Source organism: Schistocerca serialis, chromosome 12 (genome assembly GCF_023864345.2).
Source record: "Schistocerca serialis cubense isolate TAMUIC-IGC-003099 chromosome 12, iqSchSeri2.2, whole genome shotgun sequence".
NCBI lineage: Eukaryota > Metazoa > Arthropoda > Insecta > Orthoptera > Acrididae > Schistocerca > Schistocerca serialis.
Genome location: NC_064649.1, coordinates 131,390,312 through 131,409,451, shown reverse-complemented (window position 1 = coordinate 131,409,451; position 19,140 = coordinate 131,390,312). Strand labels below are relative to the sequence as shown.

The window sequence follows — 19,140 nt, the reverse complement described above, 5'->3', positions numbered from 1 at the left end:
CAGGACTGCGAGACCACTGGCAACATGCTCCCTCATTTTCATGCATTTCTGCCGGGTTGTTAACACGTTATATTACCCTGTGTGGCTCGTCTTAAGTTATGCGTCCACGACGGTTGCACTTGGTCGGTGAATACAGGGATAGTCACGACTGATCGTGCATGACGCTGGAGTTGTCGTCCAATGACGTCCCGTATCTGCTCGATTGTTGGAGACAGATGTGGTGATCGAGCAGGCTGAGGCAACGTGTCGACACAGCGTAGCGTGTGTTGGGTTAAGCAGCGGTTGCAAGATCCCCTCGCTTCTAAACTGATACTGTTATTACTCAGCCGCGAGTCGGTAGAGGGAGGTATATGTGACGTACAGTATAACTGGTCAGCATTTCCACCCGGAATTTGCGAGTGTAAGTCGGACCTTCCTCGATCCGCCTCGGTGGGTCGTGTCGTCGGGTTTCCTCCGACCTGTGCGCGGTGCAGCTCTCGTAAATGTCGTCCCGTGCAGATTCTTCACTGGCGCATTGGATGTCTCTGTGGGTGGAAGCTAATTACCTGAAATTGCTGTCGATCGACTTTGGGGTATCTATTTACTCGAAATTAACATTCAGAATGCCGTAATATCACTTTTATTCCTATTAGATCAATAATGAAACACTCGTGTCACAAACTACTCGTAACCGAGAGCACGGCTACCATCAAAGAAGACAGGAAGAGCTCTTAACGCCGACTGCCGACTTTGGGGCGCAGTCCGTATCTCTTGCTAGTTTCGTCACAGTTTGTGGATTTCCGATCAAGTTCGTACTTCCTAAGATATGCATTTGTTAATGAACGGGTGTGAATTTTAACGAGACAAAATTATGATAAATAGTGTTAAACATCCAGAGGCTCCTCCTAGTATTCGTGTTGTCATAAATGACTTCCATTATTAAATATAAATAAACAAAATCGGTGACTTTGGCGCCAAGATGGCGGTACTTCCCGTCACGTGTATTTCCCAGGCTGTCGCTTGTTGCTACGGTCCAGCACCGAGCCCCACCCCACTACGCGCGTCATATGGTCGCTTCGTCACCCAGCCAGCCAGCCAGCCAGCCAGCCAGCGTGGGAAATGCTCTCCGACTCACGACCGGCTACGGACTACAGCACCTCCTAACTATCGTGAATACATCAATAAGAGACAATAATTTATTAAAACTGGTGAAATTGTCTTCCTCACGTGAGAGGCACCTTACACGGTACGTAGGCGAGCGTTATCCTGTTGGAAAACACACCCTGGAACGCTGTTCACGAGTCGCAACACAACAGGTCGAATCGCCAGATTGACGGTCACATCTGCTGTCAGGCTGCGTGGCATACCCACGAGAGTGCTCCTGCTGTCATACCCAATCGCACCCCAGAGCATGACTCCAGGTGTAGCTCCAGCGTGTCTAGCACGCAGACAGGCTGTCTACAAGCCCCCAACTGGTCTCCACGTAACCATCACACTGCCATCACTGGCCACGAGGCAGTATCAGCTTTCATCAGAAAACACAACAGCTCTCCCCCTTGCCCTCGTCCGACATCAAAGTCCTCTATGTAACCGATTAGCAACAGCTCGTTGTGTCATTGTGGTGCCAACTACTGTTGAAATCGCTGCTGCAGATGCAGTACATGGGGGAAGAGCCACCAGGCCGAGACGATGAACCCTCCCGGTAGAGCCACGTCGCCATCCGGAGCCCGGTCTTCTTGCGGCCGTATATTTTCGAGACTAGCGCTGCCAGAAATCACGTACAGTGGCTCATTGATACCAAGTCTTTCCGTAACATTGCAGAAGGTACATCCAGCTTCTCGTAGCTCTGTTACATGAGCTCGTTCAAACTCGCTGAGGTATTTATAATGTCGCCTTTGTCGGCTTGAAGGCATTCTTGACTAACATCGACACAACAAGTCCATTCTCAAAGGTGTCTAACGCTCACGACTGTTACAGCGTGTATTTAAAGCAAACCTGATTTGCATCGTCATGCGACCGGGGCGAAATTTGAACTGACATCGTCTTTCAGATGCAGAAACACTCCTACCAACTGCCGGCTGGGGTGGCCGAGAGGTTCTAGGCGCTACAGTCCGGAACCGCGCGACCGCTACGGTCGCAGGTTCGAATTCTGCCTCGGGCATGGATGTGTGTGATGTCCTTAGGTTAGTTAGGTTTAACTACACTCCTGGAAATGGAAAAAAGAACACATTGACACCGGTGTGTCAGACCCACCATACTTGCTCCGGACACTGCGAGAGGGCTGTACAAGCAATGATCACACGCACGGCACAGCGGACACACCAGGAACCGCGGTGTTGGCCGTCGAATGGCGCTAGCTGCGCAGCATTTGTGCACCGCCGCCGTCAGTGTCAGCCAGTTTGCCGTGGCATACGGAGCTCCATCGCAGTCTTTAACACTGGTAGCATGCCGCGACAGCGTGGACGTGAACCGTATGTGCAGTTGACGGACTTTGAGCGAGGGCGTATAGTGGGCATGCGGGAGGCCGGGTGGACGTACCGCCGAATTGCTCAACACGTGGGGCGTGAGGTCTCCACAGTACATCGATGTTGTCGCCAGTGGTCGGCGGAAGGTGCACGTGCCCGTCGACCTGGGACCGGACCGCAGCGACGCACGGATGCACGCCAAGACCGTAGGATCCTACGCAGTGCCGTAGGGGACCGCACCGCCACTTGCCAGCAAATTAGGGACACTGTTGCTCCTGGGGTATCGGCGAGGACCATTCGCAACCGTCTCCATGTAGCTGGGCTACGGTCCCGCACACCGTTAGGCCGTCTTCCGCTCACGCCCCAACATCGTGCAGCCCGCCTCCAGTGGTGTCGCGACAGGCGTGAATGGAGGGACGAATGGAGACGTGTCGTCTTCAGCGATGAGAGTCGCTTCTGCCTTGGTGCCAATGATGGTCGTATGCGTGTTTGACGCCGTGCAGGTGAGCGCCACAATCAGGGCTCCATACGACCGAGGCACACAGGGCCAACACCCGGCATCATGGTGTGGGGAGCGATCTCCTACACTGGCCGTACACCACTGGTGATCGTCGAGGGGACACTGAATAGTGCACGGTACATCCAAACCGTCATCGAACCCATCGTTCTACCATTCCTAGACCGGCAAGGGAACTTGCTGTTCCAACAGGACAATGCACGTCCGCATGTATCCCGTGCCACCCAACGTGCTCTAGAAGGTGTAAGTCAACTACCCTGGCCAGCAAGATCTCCGGATCTGTCCCCCATTGAGCATGTTTGGGACTGGATGAAGCGTCGTCTCACGCGGTCTGCACGTCCAGCACGAACGCTGGTCCAACTGAGGCGCCAGGTGGAAATGGCATGGCAAGCCGTTCCACAGGACTACATCCAGCATCTCTACGATCGTCTCCATGGGAGAATAGCAGCCTGCATTGCTGCGAAAGGTGGATATACACTGTACTAGTGCCGGCATTATGCATGCTCTGTTGCCTGTGTCTATGTGCGTGTGGTTCTGTCAGTGTGATCATGTGATGTATCTGACCCCAGGAATGTGTCAATAAAGTTTCCCCTTCCTGGGACAATGAATTCACGGTGTTCTTATTTCAATTTCCAGGAGTGTAGTTCTAAGTTCTAGGGGACTGATGACCTCAGAAGTTAACTCCCATAGTGCTCAGAGCCAATTGAACCATTTTGAAGCCGCGTCGTGGTCTACGCTGCTGTTCCAGCCGCACCCCCACCCCATTGATAGGCGGGTGGTCCTTTACTGCTAACTCTGTTCGCAATACATTTCGCAGACGGTATCCACATATGTCGCTGAATGTACGTCGAAACATCACACTCTTAATGTTACCGCCCTTGCTTTTAATTTCACCGAAGGTTGTTTTGACCTTTGTATATGCTGAATCAGCCCTTCCGACTATCATTTCCTTTTTGTTTTCTTCACATTTTTCGTGCAGCCATTTCGCCTCAGCTTCCCTGAACTTTCTATTTATTTCATTCCTAAGTGACTTGTTTTTCTATATTTCTGAATTTCCCTGAATATTTTGTACTTCCTTCTTTTATCGCTCAACTAAAGCATTTCTTCTGTTACCCAGGGTTTCTACGCAGGTCTTGTACCTATGTTTTTCTTTCCAATTTCCGTGATTGACCTATTCAGAGAGCTATTTCTTATCCTACTATCTATAGCCTCATATAACTTAAAGTGTATCTCCTCGTACCTCGGTATATCTGTATCCCACTCCTTTGCGCATTGATTCTTCTTGACAAGTCTCTCAAACTTCAGCCTCCTTATCATCACTACTAAATTGTGATCCGAGTCTATATCTGCCTCTGGGTACACGTAACAATCCAGTATCTGATTTCGGAATCTCTGCCTGACCATGACGTAATCTAACTGAAATATTCCTGTATCTCTCAACCTTTTCCAAGTATTCCTTCTCCTTTTGTGATCTTGAATAGAGTATTCGCTATTACTAACCGAAATTTTTTGCTGAATTCAATTAGTCTTTCTCCCCTCTCATTCGTAGTACCAAGCCCATATTCTCCTGTTACAGTCTCTTCTACTCCTTCCCCTACAACCGCACTCCAATCAGCCGCGAGAATTTGATTTACATCTCCCTTTACGTACTGTATTACCTGTTCAATATCCTCACATACTTTTTCTATCTCCTCATCATCGGCTTACAACGTCGGCATGTATACCTGAACTATCGTTGTCGGTGTTGGTCTGCTGTCGATTATGATGAGAACAACCCTACCATTAAGCTGTTCAGAGTAACTCACTCTCTGTCCTACCTTTCAATCATAACGAATCCTACTCCTGTTAGACTATCTACTGCTGATGAAGATACCATCCTATACTCATCTTCTGACCAGAAATCCTTATCTTCTTTCCATTTCACTTCGCTGACTCCCACTATATCTGGATGGAGACTTAGCATTTCCCTTTTCAGATTTTCTAGCTTACGGTGTTCAAATTTCTGACATTGCATGCCCCCACACGTACATCGTTATCCTTTCGTTGGTTATTCCGTCCTTTTTTCACAGTCACCTCTCCCTTTGGCAGTCCCTTTCTAGAGATCTAAATGGAGGACTAGTGCGGAATGTTTCGCCAATGAAGAGATCTGTATGACAGTTTTTTAATTACAGTTGACATGTCCTGTGGATACACATTAAAGTGGTTTCCATTACCTTGTGCATCTCATGCCATTGATCATTGCTGATTCTTTCGTATTTACGGGCAGTTTCCCACCCCAAGTACAATAGAGTTCCCTGGACTTCTGTATGCTCCTCCTCGACGCCGTTGGCAGAATGATGGTGACTTCTTGCGCCGGAAGTCCTCGGCTGCCATAGTTGACGATTTTCATTCAAAATTTAAACGGTAATGGGGTTGGAAAATGCGACTGAAGATGTTTCGAGTAGTAATCATATACGTTACCCCTGGGCCACAACATTGTTTCACGTGCATAGGGAGCAGTCTGAACCACAATGAACGATGCCCAAAGGAAATGAGGAGTTTCATCATGGTCGACTACTGCAGCGAATGACCGCTACACTGCGGAAGACAGAGAAGGGATCCACTTCAGACAGTGGGTGCAATTGCAACCACGTTTAACAATACTGCAGTGGCGCTATCTCATGCTCCACAGTGGCATTGCGAGAGCATAGGGGTGGTCTTGTTGCCCGACAACCAGTACGTTGTGTTCCATTGACACTCGCATGTCGGCTGCAACATTCGTTCAAATAGTTCAAATGACTCTGAGCACTATGGGACTTAACATCTGAGGTCATCAGTCCCCTAGAACTTAGAACTACTTAACTAAGGGCATCACACACACCCATGCCCGAGCCAGGATTGCAAAGCTGGTACTTTTTGCCGATGATGCAATTACAGCTATCACACCCAACAGACAAGAATTAACTGGTGAAATTGTAAACGATGTTTTTCAGAAAATCGTTAAGTGGTTCTCTGCAAATGGGCTCTCATTAAACTTTGACAAAACACAGTATATACAGTTCCACACAGTAAATGGAATGACACCATTAATAAATATAGACTTCGATAAGAAATCGGTAACTAAGGTAGAATAGTCAAAATTTGTAGGTGTATACATTGATGACGGGTTGAACTGGAAAAAACACACTGAGGATCTGTTGAAACGTTTGAGTTCAGCTACTTATGCTATGGGGTCATTGCAAATTTTGCCGATATACATCTCAGTAAATTAACTTACCACCCCTATTTTCATTCTCTCCTTTCGTATGGCGTCATATTTTGGGGTAACTCATCATTGAGCAAAAGAGTGTTCATTGCAGAAAGCGTGTAATCACAATAATTGCTGGAGCTCATCCAAGATCATCCTGCAGACACTTATTTAAAGAGCTACAGATCTTCACTGTAGCCTCACGACATATATATTCACATATGAAATTTGTTATTAACAATCCGAACGAATTCAAAAGTAATAGCGGTGTACATGGCTACAACACTAGGAGAAAGGATGATCTTCACTACTCAAGGCTAAATCTAGCTTTGGCTCAGAAGGGGGTAAATTATGCTGCCACAAAAGTCTTTGGTCACTTACCTAATAGCATCAAAAGTCTGACAGATAGCCATATAGCATTTAAAAGAAAATTAAAATAATTTCTTAATGGCAACTCCTTCTACTCATTAGATGAATTTTTGGATGTAGTAAGTGGGTAATTTCCCCAACCCCCACAAAAAAATTAAAAATATTAAGTGTCATGTAATATTTTGTGTAATGTAATATCTCGTGTAGACACCTTTTATTAACCTGACACGTTCCACATCATTTCGAAGTGTCGTATTCATGATCTATGAATACTGTGGTCTTCAGTCCTGAGACTGGTTTGATGCAGCTCTCCATGCTACTCTGTCCTGCGCGAGCTTCTTCATCTCTCAGTACCTACTGCAGCCTACATCCCTCTGAATCTGCTTAGTGTATTCATCTCTTGGTCTCCCTCTACGATTTTTACCCTCCACGCTGCCCTCCAATACTAAATTGGTGATCCCTTGATGCCTCAGAACATGTCCTACCAACCGATCCCTTCTTCTAGTCAAGTTGTGCCACAAACTCCTCTTCTCCGCAATCCTATTCATTACCTCCTCATTAGTTATGTGATCTACCCATCTAATCTTCAGCATTCTTCTGTAGCACCACTTTTCGAAAGCTTGTATTCTCTTCTTGTCCAAACTAGTTATCGTCCATGTTTCACTTCCATACATGGCTATACTCCATACATATACTTTCAGAAACGACTTCCTGACACTTAAGTCAATACTCGATGTTAACAAATTTCTCTTCTTTAGAAACGCTTTCCTTGCCATTGCCAGTCTACATTTTATATCCTGCCTACTTCGACCATCATCAGTTATTTTGTTCCCCAAATAGCAATACACTTTTACTATTTTAAGTGTCTCATTTCCTAATCTAATTCCCTCAGCATCACCCGATTTAATTCGACTACCTTCCCTTATCCTCGTTTTGCTGTTGTTGATGTTCATGTTATATCCTCCTTTCAAGACACTATCCATTCCGTTCAGCTGCTCTTCCAAGTCCTTTGCTGCCTCTGACAGAATTAACAATGTCATCGGCGAACCTCAAAGTTTTTATTTCTTTTCCATGGGTTTTAATACCTACTCCGAATTTTTCTTTTGTTTCCTTTACTGCTTGCTCAATATAGAGATTGAATAGCATCGAGGAGAGGCTACAACCGTGTCTCACTCCTTTCCCAACCACTGCTTCCCTTTCGTGTCCCTTGACTCTTATAACTGCCATCTGGTTTCTGTACAAATTGTAAATAGCCTTTCGCTCACTGCCAGCTCCAGAATTTGAAAGAGAGTATTCCAGTTAACATTGCCAAAAGCTTTCTCTAAGTCTACAAATGCTAAAAACGTAGGTTTGCCTTTTCTTAATCTAGCTTCTAAAATAAGTCGTAGGGTCAGTATTGCCTTACGTGTTCCCGTATTTCTACGGAATCCGAACTGATCTTCCCCGAGGTCGGCTTCTACCAGTTTTTCCATTCGTCTGTAAAGAATTCGCGTTATGGAACAAGTACTAATCTAATCCTGCGACTGTAGCAGCAGCGCGGTTCCGGACTGAAGCGCCTAGAACCGCTCGGCCAGACAATATTTGCGACGGTGCCAAGAGCGTAGGGACTGAACCAACGAGAGTTGGGGTCGCGTGCTCTTCTTGGGTGAGAGTAGATTCAGATTCTTGAAATATATCACGCTGATTCAGTTTCAGTTGGAGACACCATCTCAAACCTATTGCTGAGGGCTACGTGCAGCTCCTCGAGTTTCCCTGGACCCTGCCTCCTCTGTAAGAGAACCCCAACACCTGCCACCGGCTCACCTTTCACAGTGTTCTTATTGAGTGGTGGTAGGTCCTTAATTTTCTGGAGAGGAGACAATATTCACAAGATTGAGTAAACCGAGCGAGGTGGCGCAGTGGTTCGACACTGATCTCGCATTCGGGAGGACGACGGTTCAATCCCGCGTCCGGCCATCCTGATTTAGGTTTGCCGTGATTTCCGCAAATCACTCCGGGCAAATGCCGGGATGGTTCCTCTGAAAGGGCACGGCCGACTTCCTTCCCCATCCTTCCCTTACCCGATGAGACCAATGACCACGCTCTCTGGTCTTCTTCCCCAAAACAACCAACCAACAAAGACTGAGTAGTACTTTCGTCCCTTAGGAGTGTGTATTACATGTCTCCAGTACCCTCACAATGCGTGCATTGTCAGCAGCTTCCAATAGCTTGACAACTTTAAGGCAGTACTTTTGGTCGGCATAAAAATTTCATTGCGCTCTTTTTCCTCATCCACCATACAACACAGATCTCGCACCTCCCGACTTCCATCTGTCTGTCCCAGTGAAAGATGCACTCTGTGGGTAGCGGTACGTAGATTATGGGAAGTTTCCGGAATGAGATTTTGCTCTGCAGCGGAGTGTGCGCTGATATGAAACTTCCTGGCAGATTAAACTGTGCGCCGTACCGAGACTCGAACTCGGGACCTTTGCCTTTCGCGGGCAAGTGCTCTACCAACTGAGCTATCCAAGCACGACTCACGCCCTGTCCTCACAGATAGGAGACGAGATACTGGCAGAAGTAAATCTGCCAGGAAGTTTCGATGGGGAGGTTATTGATGGAGCAAGGCATTAGCTCTGACGGCGACCAGTAGGGTGTTACCGTGTGGGCACGCAGGCGCTCCCATTAGGGTTGCGTCAGACCGTCGCTCTGAACGGAAATTATGTGGACAATACAGTTTAGTAACCAAAACAGTGGGGAATAATATAGTGTATTGGAATCCTCAATAAAACCAACCTGCTTTCAGAAAAGAGGTATGCTGCATTACTTATTGAATACCCCTCATAAATAAGCTATCATTTCCCTGTGATATTATCGGTATTTATAATTTTGACCTGAAGGTATCGAAATTATCTTAAGTATTTATGTTAACCTGATATTATATTCAGTCTCGAAATAAACTACTGGCCATTAAAATTGCTACACCACGAAGATGACGTGCTACAGACGCGAAATTTAAACGGCAGGAAGAAGATGCTGTGATATGCAAATGATTAGCTTTTCAGAGCATTCACACAAGGTTCGCGCTGGTGGCGACACCTACAATATGCTGACATGAGGAAAGATTCCAACCGATTTCTCATACACAAACAGCAGTTGACCGGGGATGCCTGGTGAAACGTTGTTGTGATGCCTCGTGTAAGGAGGAGAAATGCGTACCATCACGTTTCCGACTTTGATAAAGGTAGGATTCTAGCCTATCGCGATTGCGGTTTATGGTATCGCCACATTGCTGCTCACGTTGGTCGAGATCCAATGACTGTTACCAGAATATGGAATCGGTGGGTTCAGGAGGGTAATACGGAACGCCGTGCTGGATCCCAACGGCCTCGTATCACTAGCAGTCGAGATGACAGGCATCTTATCCGGATGGCTGTAACGAACCGTGCAGCCACGTCTCGATCCCTGAGTCAACAGATGGGGACATTTGCAAGACAAAAGCCATCTGCGCGAACAGTTCGACGACGTTTGCAGCAGCATGGACTATCAGCTCGGAGACCGTGGCTGCGGTTACCCTTGACGCTGCGTCACAGACAGGAGCGCCTGCGATGGTGTACTCGACGATGAACCTGGGTGCACGAATGGCAAAACGTCATTTTTTCGGATGAATCCAGGTTCTGTTTACAGCATCATGATGGTCGCATCCGTGTTTGGCGACATCGCGGTGAACGCACATTGGAAGCGTGTATTCGTCATCGCCATACTGGCGTATCACCCGGTGTGATGGTATGGGGTGCCTTTGGTTACACGTCTCGGTCACCTCTTGTTCGCATTGACGGCACTTTGAACAGTGGACGTTACATTTCAGATGTGTTACGACCCGTGACTCCACCCTTCGTTCGATCCCTGGAAAACCCTACATTTCAGCAGGATAATGCACGACCGCATGTTGCAGGTCCTATACGGGCCTTTCTGGATACAGAAAATGTTCGACTGCTGCCCTGGCCAGGCATTCTCTAGATCTCTGACCAATCGCAAACGCCTGGTCAATGGTGGCCGAGCAACTGGCTCGTCATAATAAACCAGTCACTACCATTGATGAACTGTGGTATTGTGTTGAAGCTGCATGGGCAGCTGTACCTGTACACGCCATCCAAGGTCTGTTTGACTCAATGCCCAGGCGTATCAAGGCCGTTACTACGGCCAGAGGTGGTTGTTCTGCGTACTGATTTCTCAGGATGTATGCACCCAAATTGCGTGAAAATGTAATCACATGCCAGTTCTAGTGTAATATATTTGCCCAATGCATACCCGTTTATCATCTGCATTTCTTCTTGGTGTAGCAGTTATAATGTCCAGTAGTGTATCAGCTGGCTGGAGACCACACATCTGCAGAGCACTCACTGGCAGCACTGACTAAGCTGTTTCGTTCTCTCCTCTTTCAAAAAAATAATGTCGTGTTTGGCTAACAAACTGGTATCTTGTTGTGCCTGCAGCCCTGGAGCACGGCTACTGGGGCAGGTGCGCCCAGCGGCTGTGTGACTGCGACCGCCGGCTAGCGGAGTGCCTCAGGAACTTCCCGTGTCCACGGGGCAAGGCCGTCTGCACCTCCTCCACGTTCCGCTACCTGCAGAACGTCATCCTGGGGTAGTGGCACGCCTGGAGCACAGCCACTGGAGCAGATGGCAATGTGACTGCTGTCGCCGCCTGGCAGCGTGCCTCGGAAACTTCCTGTGCTCACAGGAGAATTAGCATCTTCTTGTCTGGCACCAGCGGCAGACATCATTCTTCCATGTTGGCAGCCTTGAACCACAGCTACTGGGGCGGGCTGCCAAACGACCGTGTGAAGCTACCGTCGCCTGGTGAAGTGTCTCGGGAATTTCCTGCGGTAATGACTCAAGTCCTGGTTCACGTATTTCATCATCCAGTACCTGCAGAACATCATCCTGATGTAGTGACAGCCCAGGAGCACAGCCACTGGAGCAAGTGTTCGAGACGACAGTGTGACCGTGATCACTGCCTGGTGAACTGCTTCAGAGACTTCCCATACACAAAGAACGATATCCATCAGCATGGGACTGATGACCGTGTAGTTTGGTCCCTTCCCCCCTCTTTAAACCAAACAACCATTGGCACCTCTTATATTGTATACAACCTGCAGACATCATCCTTCCGTGTTGGCAGCCTTGAAGTGAGGCTACAGGGACAGGCTTCAGATTGTGTTCTGTGACCACCACTTGGTGGAGTGCACCAGAAACCTTCTGTGCCCATGGGGCAGGGCTGTCTGCATGTCCTTCACCAAACGATTCTGTGAGTGTGGTCGCCACCAGGAAGGAGTGCCTCAAGAAAGCCAAAACGAGAATTGCCATTTCCATGTCTTGCGCCTTCTGCTACCTGCAGAATGATAGGTGCCAGCCATGGAGCGCAGCTGCTGGGTACACATGTTGAATAATTGTGTGATTGTGACTGCCATATAGTGGAGTGTGCGAGAAACTATTCATGTACGCAGGACAAGGCAGTCTGTATGTCTTCCTCCTGCTGCTATCTCCAAATATCATCCTTCTATAGGCATACTGTGCAAGTATGAAGTGTGTGTGTGTGTGTGTGTGTGTGTGTGTGTGTGTGTGTGTGTGTGTGTGTTCTCAATATCTTATTGCATTAGCACAAGAACTGAATAGCCATGCACCATACTAAACATCTTTGTGTGCAAGAAACAAAAGCATGTTATATTGTCCACCAAATAAAACTGGTGCATGTTCTATGCTAAAGATATATGAGTCATGACATAGAACACTAGTACTAGTGCAGTGCGCATTTGAATACTATGAATCACAGACTAATGCAGCAAATGTGCTTGAGACAAAATATTTCTGGAATAGTGCATGTGCTGAGGACATCTGTATGTGTGGAACATTAGTCATATCTCAAAATGTCATCCATGTGTAAACCATGTGAAGAATATTTATATCACCTGACACATCATCATACTGACAAGTATATGATGAAAGAACACAGTTCGTGGTGTGGTGTAAACATTAGTATGTGTGTTGGAATATGGAATGTCTTCATACTACAATGAATGGATTAGAAACATACGACTTCACAATGTGAAACTTAAGCATGGTATAGAGCTGTGGACTTCAATGCGTATGTCAAGTAGAGGATATCACCTGAGGAAGGGAAGATATTGTCAATATACACGTCATGCAGAAAATAGTATTGCATTCAAGATATGTTACCCTTAAGACTTTCTCACACTTAAATAGCTGATGTTACCTAGAATTTATTGGTAACTCTTTGGTGGAAATACTTATGATTGATATTTCCAATTATTATTATTGTGGACTAAATATGTTCAATAAATGGACAGTGTAAACAACTTACCAAAGATTTGATGTAGTATACAGTATGTTCATCTATAGTACAAAAATGTTGAATGTTGGTAACAGTATGAGTAATATCATGTGGCAGAGACTTTATACTCTGCTGTTGCAATTTGTGCTGAATGTTAGATGATTTATAAATGAGGAAATACTTCTTGTGTGTGCAACCAGATCATGAACCAAAAATCTATTTTTCTTGTTATCTGCCCAGAAATTGGTAAAGAAATCGGCATTTTACATTGACTGACCATTTTCCTGTGCATTCCAGCAGCAGCAATAGAAATGTCACTTTGAACATCATCTTTCATTAGTTTTCTTAATGAAATAAAAATTATTTTTCTAAGTCTTTCATATACTATATTATACATTTTGCATTCTTTTCATTACTTTTTATACAGAGTTTCAAATTTTCCAATGAATATATCATTTAAAATTTGAAATAAATGTAAGTGATGAACAGAAAAATAAACACTATATCCCAGGCAAATTTCTGTATGAAACATACTAATCATTAATTATTACTTTCAGTAACTGTTATGACAAACATAATACTTTTTAACTACTGACATAAGTCTGAATTGACAAATGAGCTGTTGAAAGCAGATGTGTTACAAATATCTTTTCCAAATTTTAATGTGTTTCTTAAAGCTTCAGTTAAAAAAAAATTGTTTCTTTACTCAATAAAAAGTCTGCGAATTTCATGAAATTCTTGTCTTGCAGAATTTTCTTATCCATTAATGCAACTTGTCTCCAAACTATTTATTGTGTGACAGCTCTTGGAGACATTTAATTGTTGATGTATCTTAACGTGGCAGTTACTGGAGCTTCTTCTCTCTGATTTTAATTCATATCCATGGTGGGATGTATGGAACACAATAATTGAGTTTCATCCTCATTACCTGCTGGTTGATATTCATAATTAGAGGTACCCAACTAGTGGGCAACAGTATTTTATGAAAAGTGGAAACATCACATCATACACTCCCTCAGTGGCATGCTGCGACCATCTGTCAGTCAAAATTGTTCATAAGTTAGTATGTATAAAGGATGTTCATTATGACAAAGTTGATATTTCCAGAAGTTTGTGTTTTTGTGTTGTTCCAAAAGGCATATGCAACATATGTACATTGCTGTCTACTAATGTATTTTGATTTTTTTACAGATGAATTTATCTACTGTAAAGTTCACCAATTTCATAGCCTATGGCAATTATAATGCTTATCATGTTTAATGATTCTTGGTATATGCTGGATGATGACTTGCCATAATTAGCCAATGTGAGTCAATTCTGTTAGAAAGATGCTGGTATTGTTGCATAAAATAAAGTCTTATTGTAGCTACCAAAAAGTCATTCTTCATTAAATATTTCCAGATGTGTTTTTCTGGCAGCTGACAAAAATAAATAACAGTCACTAATTTGATTGTGCATAGTGTTCTAGCATGTCTAGCTGAAAAATTATTCTGCCTTCAGGTATGATAAACTTACTGTGGTAATACATATCAATTCTATATCTCCTGAACAGTACAAAATATCCACACTGTATATCTGCACTATATAAAGAGAATATCTAGAAATTAAAAATATTTTAACCTGATTTAAATTCCAATTTTATTGTTTGTGAGACATTTGAAATTTATTGTTTGCTCAATTTCATAGACTATGCAGAACATCTGAGGCACAAAAAAAGAAGCAGACTGAAATACATTATTCATAAGTAATAACTGGAAATAGAAACAATAATCATTGTACACTGAAGTGCCAAAGAAACTGGTGTTGCATGTGCATTCAAATACAGAGATATGTAAACAGGCAGAATATTGCGCTATATAAGACAACGAGTGATTGGCGCAGTTGTTAGGTGGGTTACTACAGCTACAATGGAAGGTTATCAAGATTTAAGGAGGGATGTAACGGAAAATGTAAACATTTATTTAAAAAATCATTACAGCCATAATTATTAATGTACAAATAAAAAATTTTGCGTGTGTAAAGCAAAGGAGAAATTTGAATTTTTTACTGTCTTTTTTATAAAAAGGCATAACTCAAATTTTAATCACGCAATTAATGTGGATATTTTATTGGAGTGTTCTGAGAAGGCTATAAGACTACTGAACTATAGTTATTTAATTTATAGTACAAATTGTATCATTAACAGAGTTTTTAATTTTGCACATCCAAAATTAACTTCTTTCCTACATACAATCATCTAAAAATCAGAATGTAATTCCACGATGTCGTATTTTTTAGTTCCAGGGAGACAGAAACATGTTGCGAACAGCTCCTGAAACTTTAATAGCATTAGCGCATCTACTTTTTGAGAAAGGGCTTCTAATAACGTAAAAAATGTAAAACAGGGAAAATGAGGTTCAAAGATTTTCTTCTGATACTTCTGCATGTAATAAGCTTACCTTACTCTTAAAATCATCCATACTGATACTCCTCATCCTCCAGGTTTCTCTTCTCTCCTCTTCGAATGCGCCTGGCTTGTATTTGCAGGTGAGACACTGATCTGTTAGCTTTCTTCACCCTGCTCTCGTCGATGGTGTAAAATTCTTTTGCTGTAAACACACCAGGATCTATACCAACTCGCTTCAGCACTTCAATTCTGCCATTATTTCCTTGTTGTAACATAAAACTGCATCATAAACACCTATTTCAAGTCCACAGAATGTCCTCTTTGAGCATCTAATCCAAATTAAATTACTGAGGCTTTAATTTGCATTTTGTGTTTTTCTGTGAAGACACTTCCTCAATAAATCAGGGTTTGCAAGAAACCTGAAAGTGGGCTTAATGCATTCATAACAGGGTTGGGTAATGAGTGTTTCTGTGAATACATCTCATTTCTGATGTTGAAATCACACTAATCGTCTTTCGAACATAGACTATGCATTGGTGTTTGGTCAGTGGATTGTTTGTGGAAAAAAATTTCCCACACAGCATGCCTTATTGCCTACACATTATGTGTGTTTTTCCTGATAGCTCTCCCATAAAATTAATGAAGAGAATCAATTTTTTTCACAGTAAGCCTGCATTGACCTCCTAGTGTGGTTTTCCATCCTCAAGTACTTAATCTTTCTTCTCATTCAGCAAGCGATGAAACCTGCCACCAACCCTCTTTTGGGTGTGGCCAACATATTCCAAATTTTCAATTGTTGTATGGTACGGATTATTATCTGTTACAGCTTTGAACGGAGAAGAGTCCCCAAGGTATTTAGTTTCTCCAACACCATACTGGTCCTCAGATCTGCGGAACATCCTCACAACATCAGCAGCCTCCATGCCCCCACTTGAATCACTATAATTTTTAGAGCATGCATTTCTAGCCACAGTTTCTCACTGTCTTCACTGTTGGACATTTTCTTTGTTGCACACTGGTGGCAGTATTTAGATATAATTTCTACATCTAAAACTTTACGTAAGTCAGTACCAATAACAGATGCAACTTCATACAGAGATGTGTGACCCCTTTTCATCCAGGTCCCATCTACAGACACACACAGGTCAGTAACAGTTTTAGGAGATTCACTGCCATGGATATCTACCCCAGGAGCTATGTCTTTTTGGTTTATTTCCACCAGTTCCTCTACTGTTTCCTTCATAGACACTTTGGCAGTATCGCATACAGCATCAGACGTTTCTTTCTTTATTTCTTCAAGCCTTGCACAAGGTGGAGGCATGTTCAGAAAATCACACAATAAATTACCTCCTTCCCCGCCTTGTCCAAGGCATCTTAGAGCATATGCTAACCTACAATTCCTTTCCTAGATACCAGTGAAAGTTTTTATGGAAGAGGAAAATGAAAATTAATAGCAACACGAATTACAATTTAATTTAAAATCACAAGCTATTCCCACTTTTCTTTCTTCAACAATCATGCATTCCGTATTTTTACAGCTAACACATGAACATGAAAACTTTATAGCTTGGCAGAGAAGCTCTAAATCAATAAGTCTGAATCCAGTGAACCTACATTAACATCATTCACTCAGCTGTACAATTCTCCTGTCACAAGTTTCGATGCTGAAGCTGAGGACTTATGCTCCCCCTTTCGAGCTGCTTCCTCTTTTTTGTTGGTAAAGCGATTTCCTTGAAAGCTCCGTTTCCTAAACTATTTTCCACCACCCGTTACGCGTAAATCTTGACTTCCACGGTTTGCGAATTCAACCTTCCACTTATTAATATGTGTTAGTATTGTCAAAACGTAAATAAACCACATGCAAGAAAGTTTTCAGGCAAAAACATAGATGTCAGCCAGAGATATAGATGTCAGCCAAAGATATCGAAAGAAAATAGCCTTCACACTGACAAAAATTCCGCTGAAGCAAGCAGTTTCCCAAATCTCAGAAAAGGCGGGAGTGGCCGCCAGTGCAGAGTTAATCAGTTTAACAAATTAAAAGCATTTATAAAGCTGCTATCACGATAAAATACAGACACAATATAGATTAAACTGGGTAGATCAAGAACATAACATTTTTGAAAAATCGATTTTTTGGACAAAAAATCTATTACATCCCCCCTTAAGTGAGTTTGAACGTCGTGTTATAGTCGTCGCACGAGCGATGGGACACAACATCTCCGAGATAGCTGTGAAGTGGAAATTTTCCCATCAGACCATTTCACGAGTGTATAGTGAATATCAGGAATGCGGTAAAACATCAAATCTCCGACATCGCTGCGGGCGGAAAAAGATCCTGCAAGAACGGCACCAACAACGACTGAGGAGAATCGTCCAACGTGGCAGAAGTGCAACCCTTCCACAAATTGCTGCAGATTTCAGTGCTGGGCCAACAACAAGTGTCATCGTGCGAACCATTCAACGAAACGCCATCGATATGGGCTTTCAGAGCCGAAGACCCACTTGTGAACCCTTGATGACTGCACGAAACAAAGCTTTACGCCTCGCCTAGGCCCGTCAACATCGACATTGGACTGTCGATGACTGGAAACATGTTGGCTGGTCGGACGAGTCTCGTTTCAGATTGTATCAAGTGGATAGACGTGTACGGGTATGGAGACTTTATGAATCCATGGACCCTGCATGTCAGCTGGGGAGTGTTCAAGCTGGTGAAGGCTCTGTAATGATGTGGGGCGTCTGCAGTTGGAGTGATATGGGACCACTGATAAGTCTAGGTACGAGTATGACAAGTGACACATCCTGTCTCACCACCTGCGTCTATTCATGTCCATTGTGCGTTCCGATGGACTTGGGCAATTCCAGCAGAACAATGGGACACCCCACACGTCCAGAATTGTTCCAGGAAGAGTCTTCCGAGTTCAAACACTTCCGCTGGACACCAAACTCCCCAGACATGAAATTATTGAGCATGTCTGGGATGCCCTGCAACGTGCTGGTCAAAGAGATCTGTACTGTTACGGATTTATGGACAGTCCTGCAGGATTCATGGTGTCAGTTCCCTCCAGCTCTACATCAGACATTAGTCGAGTCCATGTCACGTTGTGTCGCGGCACTTCCGCGTGCTCGCGGGGTCCTACACGATATTAGGCAGGTGTACCAGTTCGTTTGGCTCTTTATTGTGTAACAATAAAGTATAACAAGTTACATCAGCTACAATTTTTAACTAACGCAGAAGGAAAAGTGTAAATTAGTAAGAACCATGTGCAACGTTTTGGCAGAAAAAGATTGAAAAGGAAAAATCGATTAACGGGATCAGATAAACAGGACAGGTAAGTAAGGAAAGTTATCAAAGAATTTGGCTGTATCCTTTCTTACCTGCATTCAGTTTTATGCAAAGTAATGAAAGCCACATTTTCTCTGATATTGTTTTTCCTGGCGTCATCGTTTCTTTTGCATTGTAATGAATTATTTCCAGCAAATTCCTGGAGAAAATACTTGTGAAGTTGCAGTTAGAACTGCTAAGTCTTTAAACAAAATTCTGCAAAATAATCTTGGGTGCATATAGCATACTCTTGTATGGAATTAGAAGTTTATTGAAACTGATTTACCTCAAAATATAATACCACAGGGTAGTATTAAATAAAAAATAATCAAATTTCGTATCTTATGTTCTTTCTGCATGTCGCATATTCAGTAGGAATGCTAGAAGTCTTCTACACCTTAGGCCTCAGTTCCGTCGACTATCGTTTCGTTTGCATTCGTTTCTCCCACGGCGCGGAACATTTCCAAATTTGCTGTTTAAGTTTCATACTGCCTATGTTCCGCTCATTGACCTATATGCTCTTTAAGTCTACAGTTGGACGTA

General features: G+C 43.8%; 2 protein-coding genes across 2 annotated transcripts in view; both read left to right on the top strand.

The window, feature by feature from the left end:
- Positions 1 to 12,169, top strand: part of LOC126427998 (basic phospholipase A2 2) — a gene marked incomplete at its 5' end in the record, with an annotated part of 55,014 nt that extends 42,845 nt beyond the window's left edge. Inside the window, 1 exon segment of the mRNA XM_050089882.1 lies at positions 11,032 to 12,169. Within this exon segment, the coding sequence (XP_049945839.1) occupies positions 11,032 to 11,186 (155 nt within the window).
- LOC126427997 (keratinocyte proline-rich protein-like) overlaps positions 11,328 to 19,140 on the top strand; it is a 33,117-nt gene continuing 25,304 nt past the window's right edge. The window contains exon 1 of the mRNA XM_050089881.1: positions 11,328 to 11,423. Within this exon, the coding sequence (XP_049945838.1) occupies positions 11,328 to 11,423 (96 nt within the window). The remainder of the gene's footprint in view (positions 11,424 to 19,140) is intronic.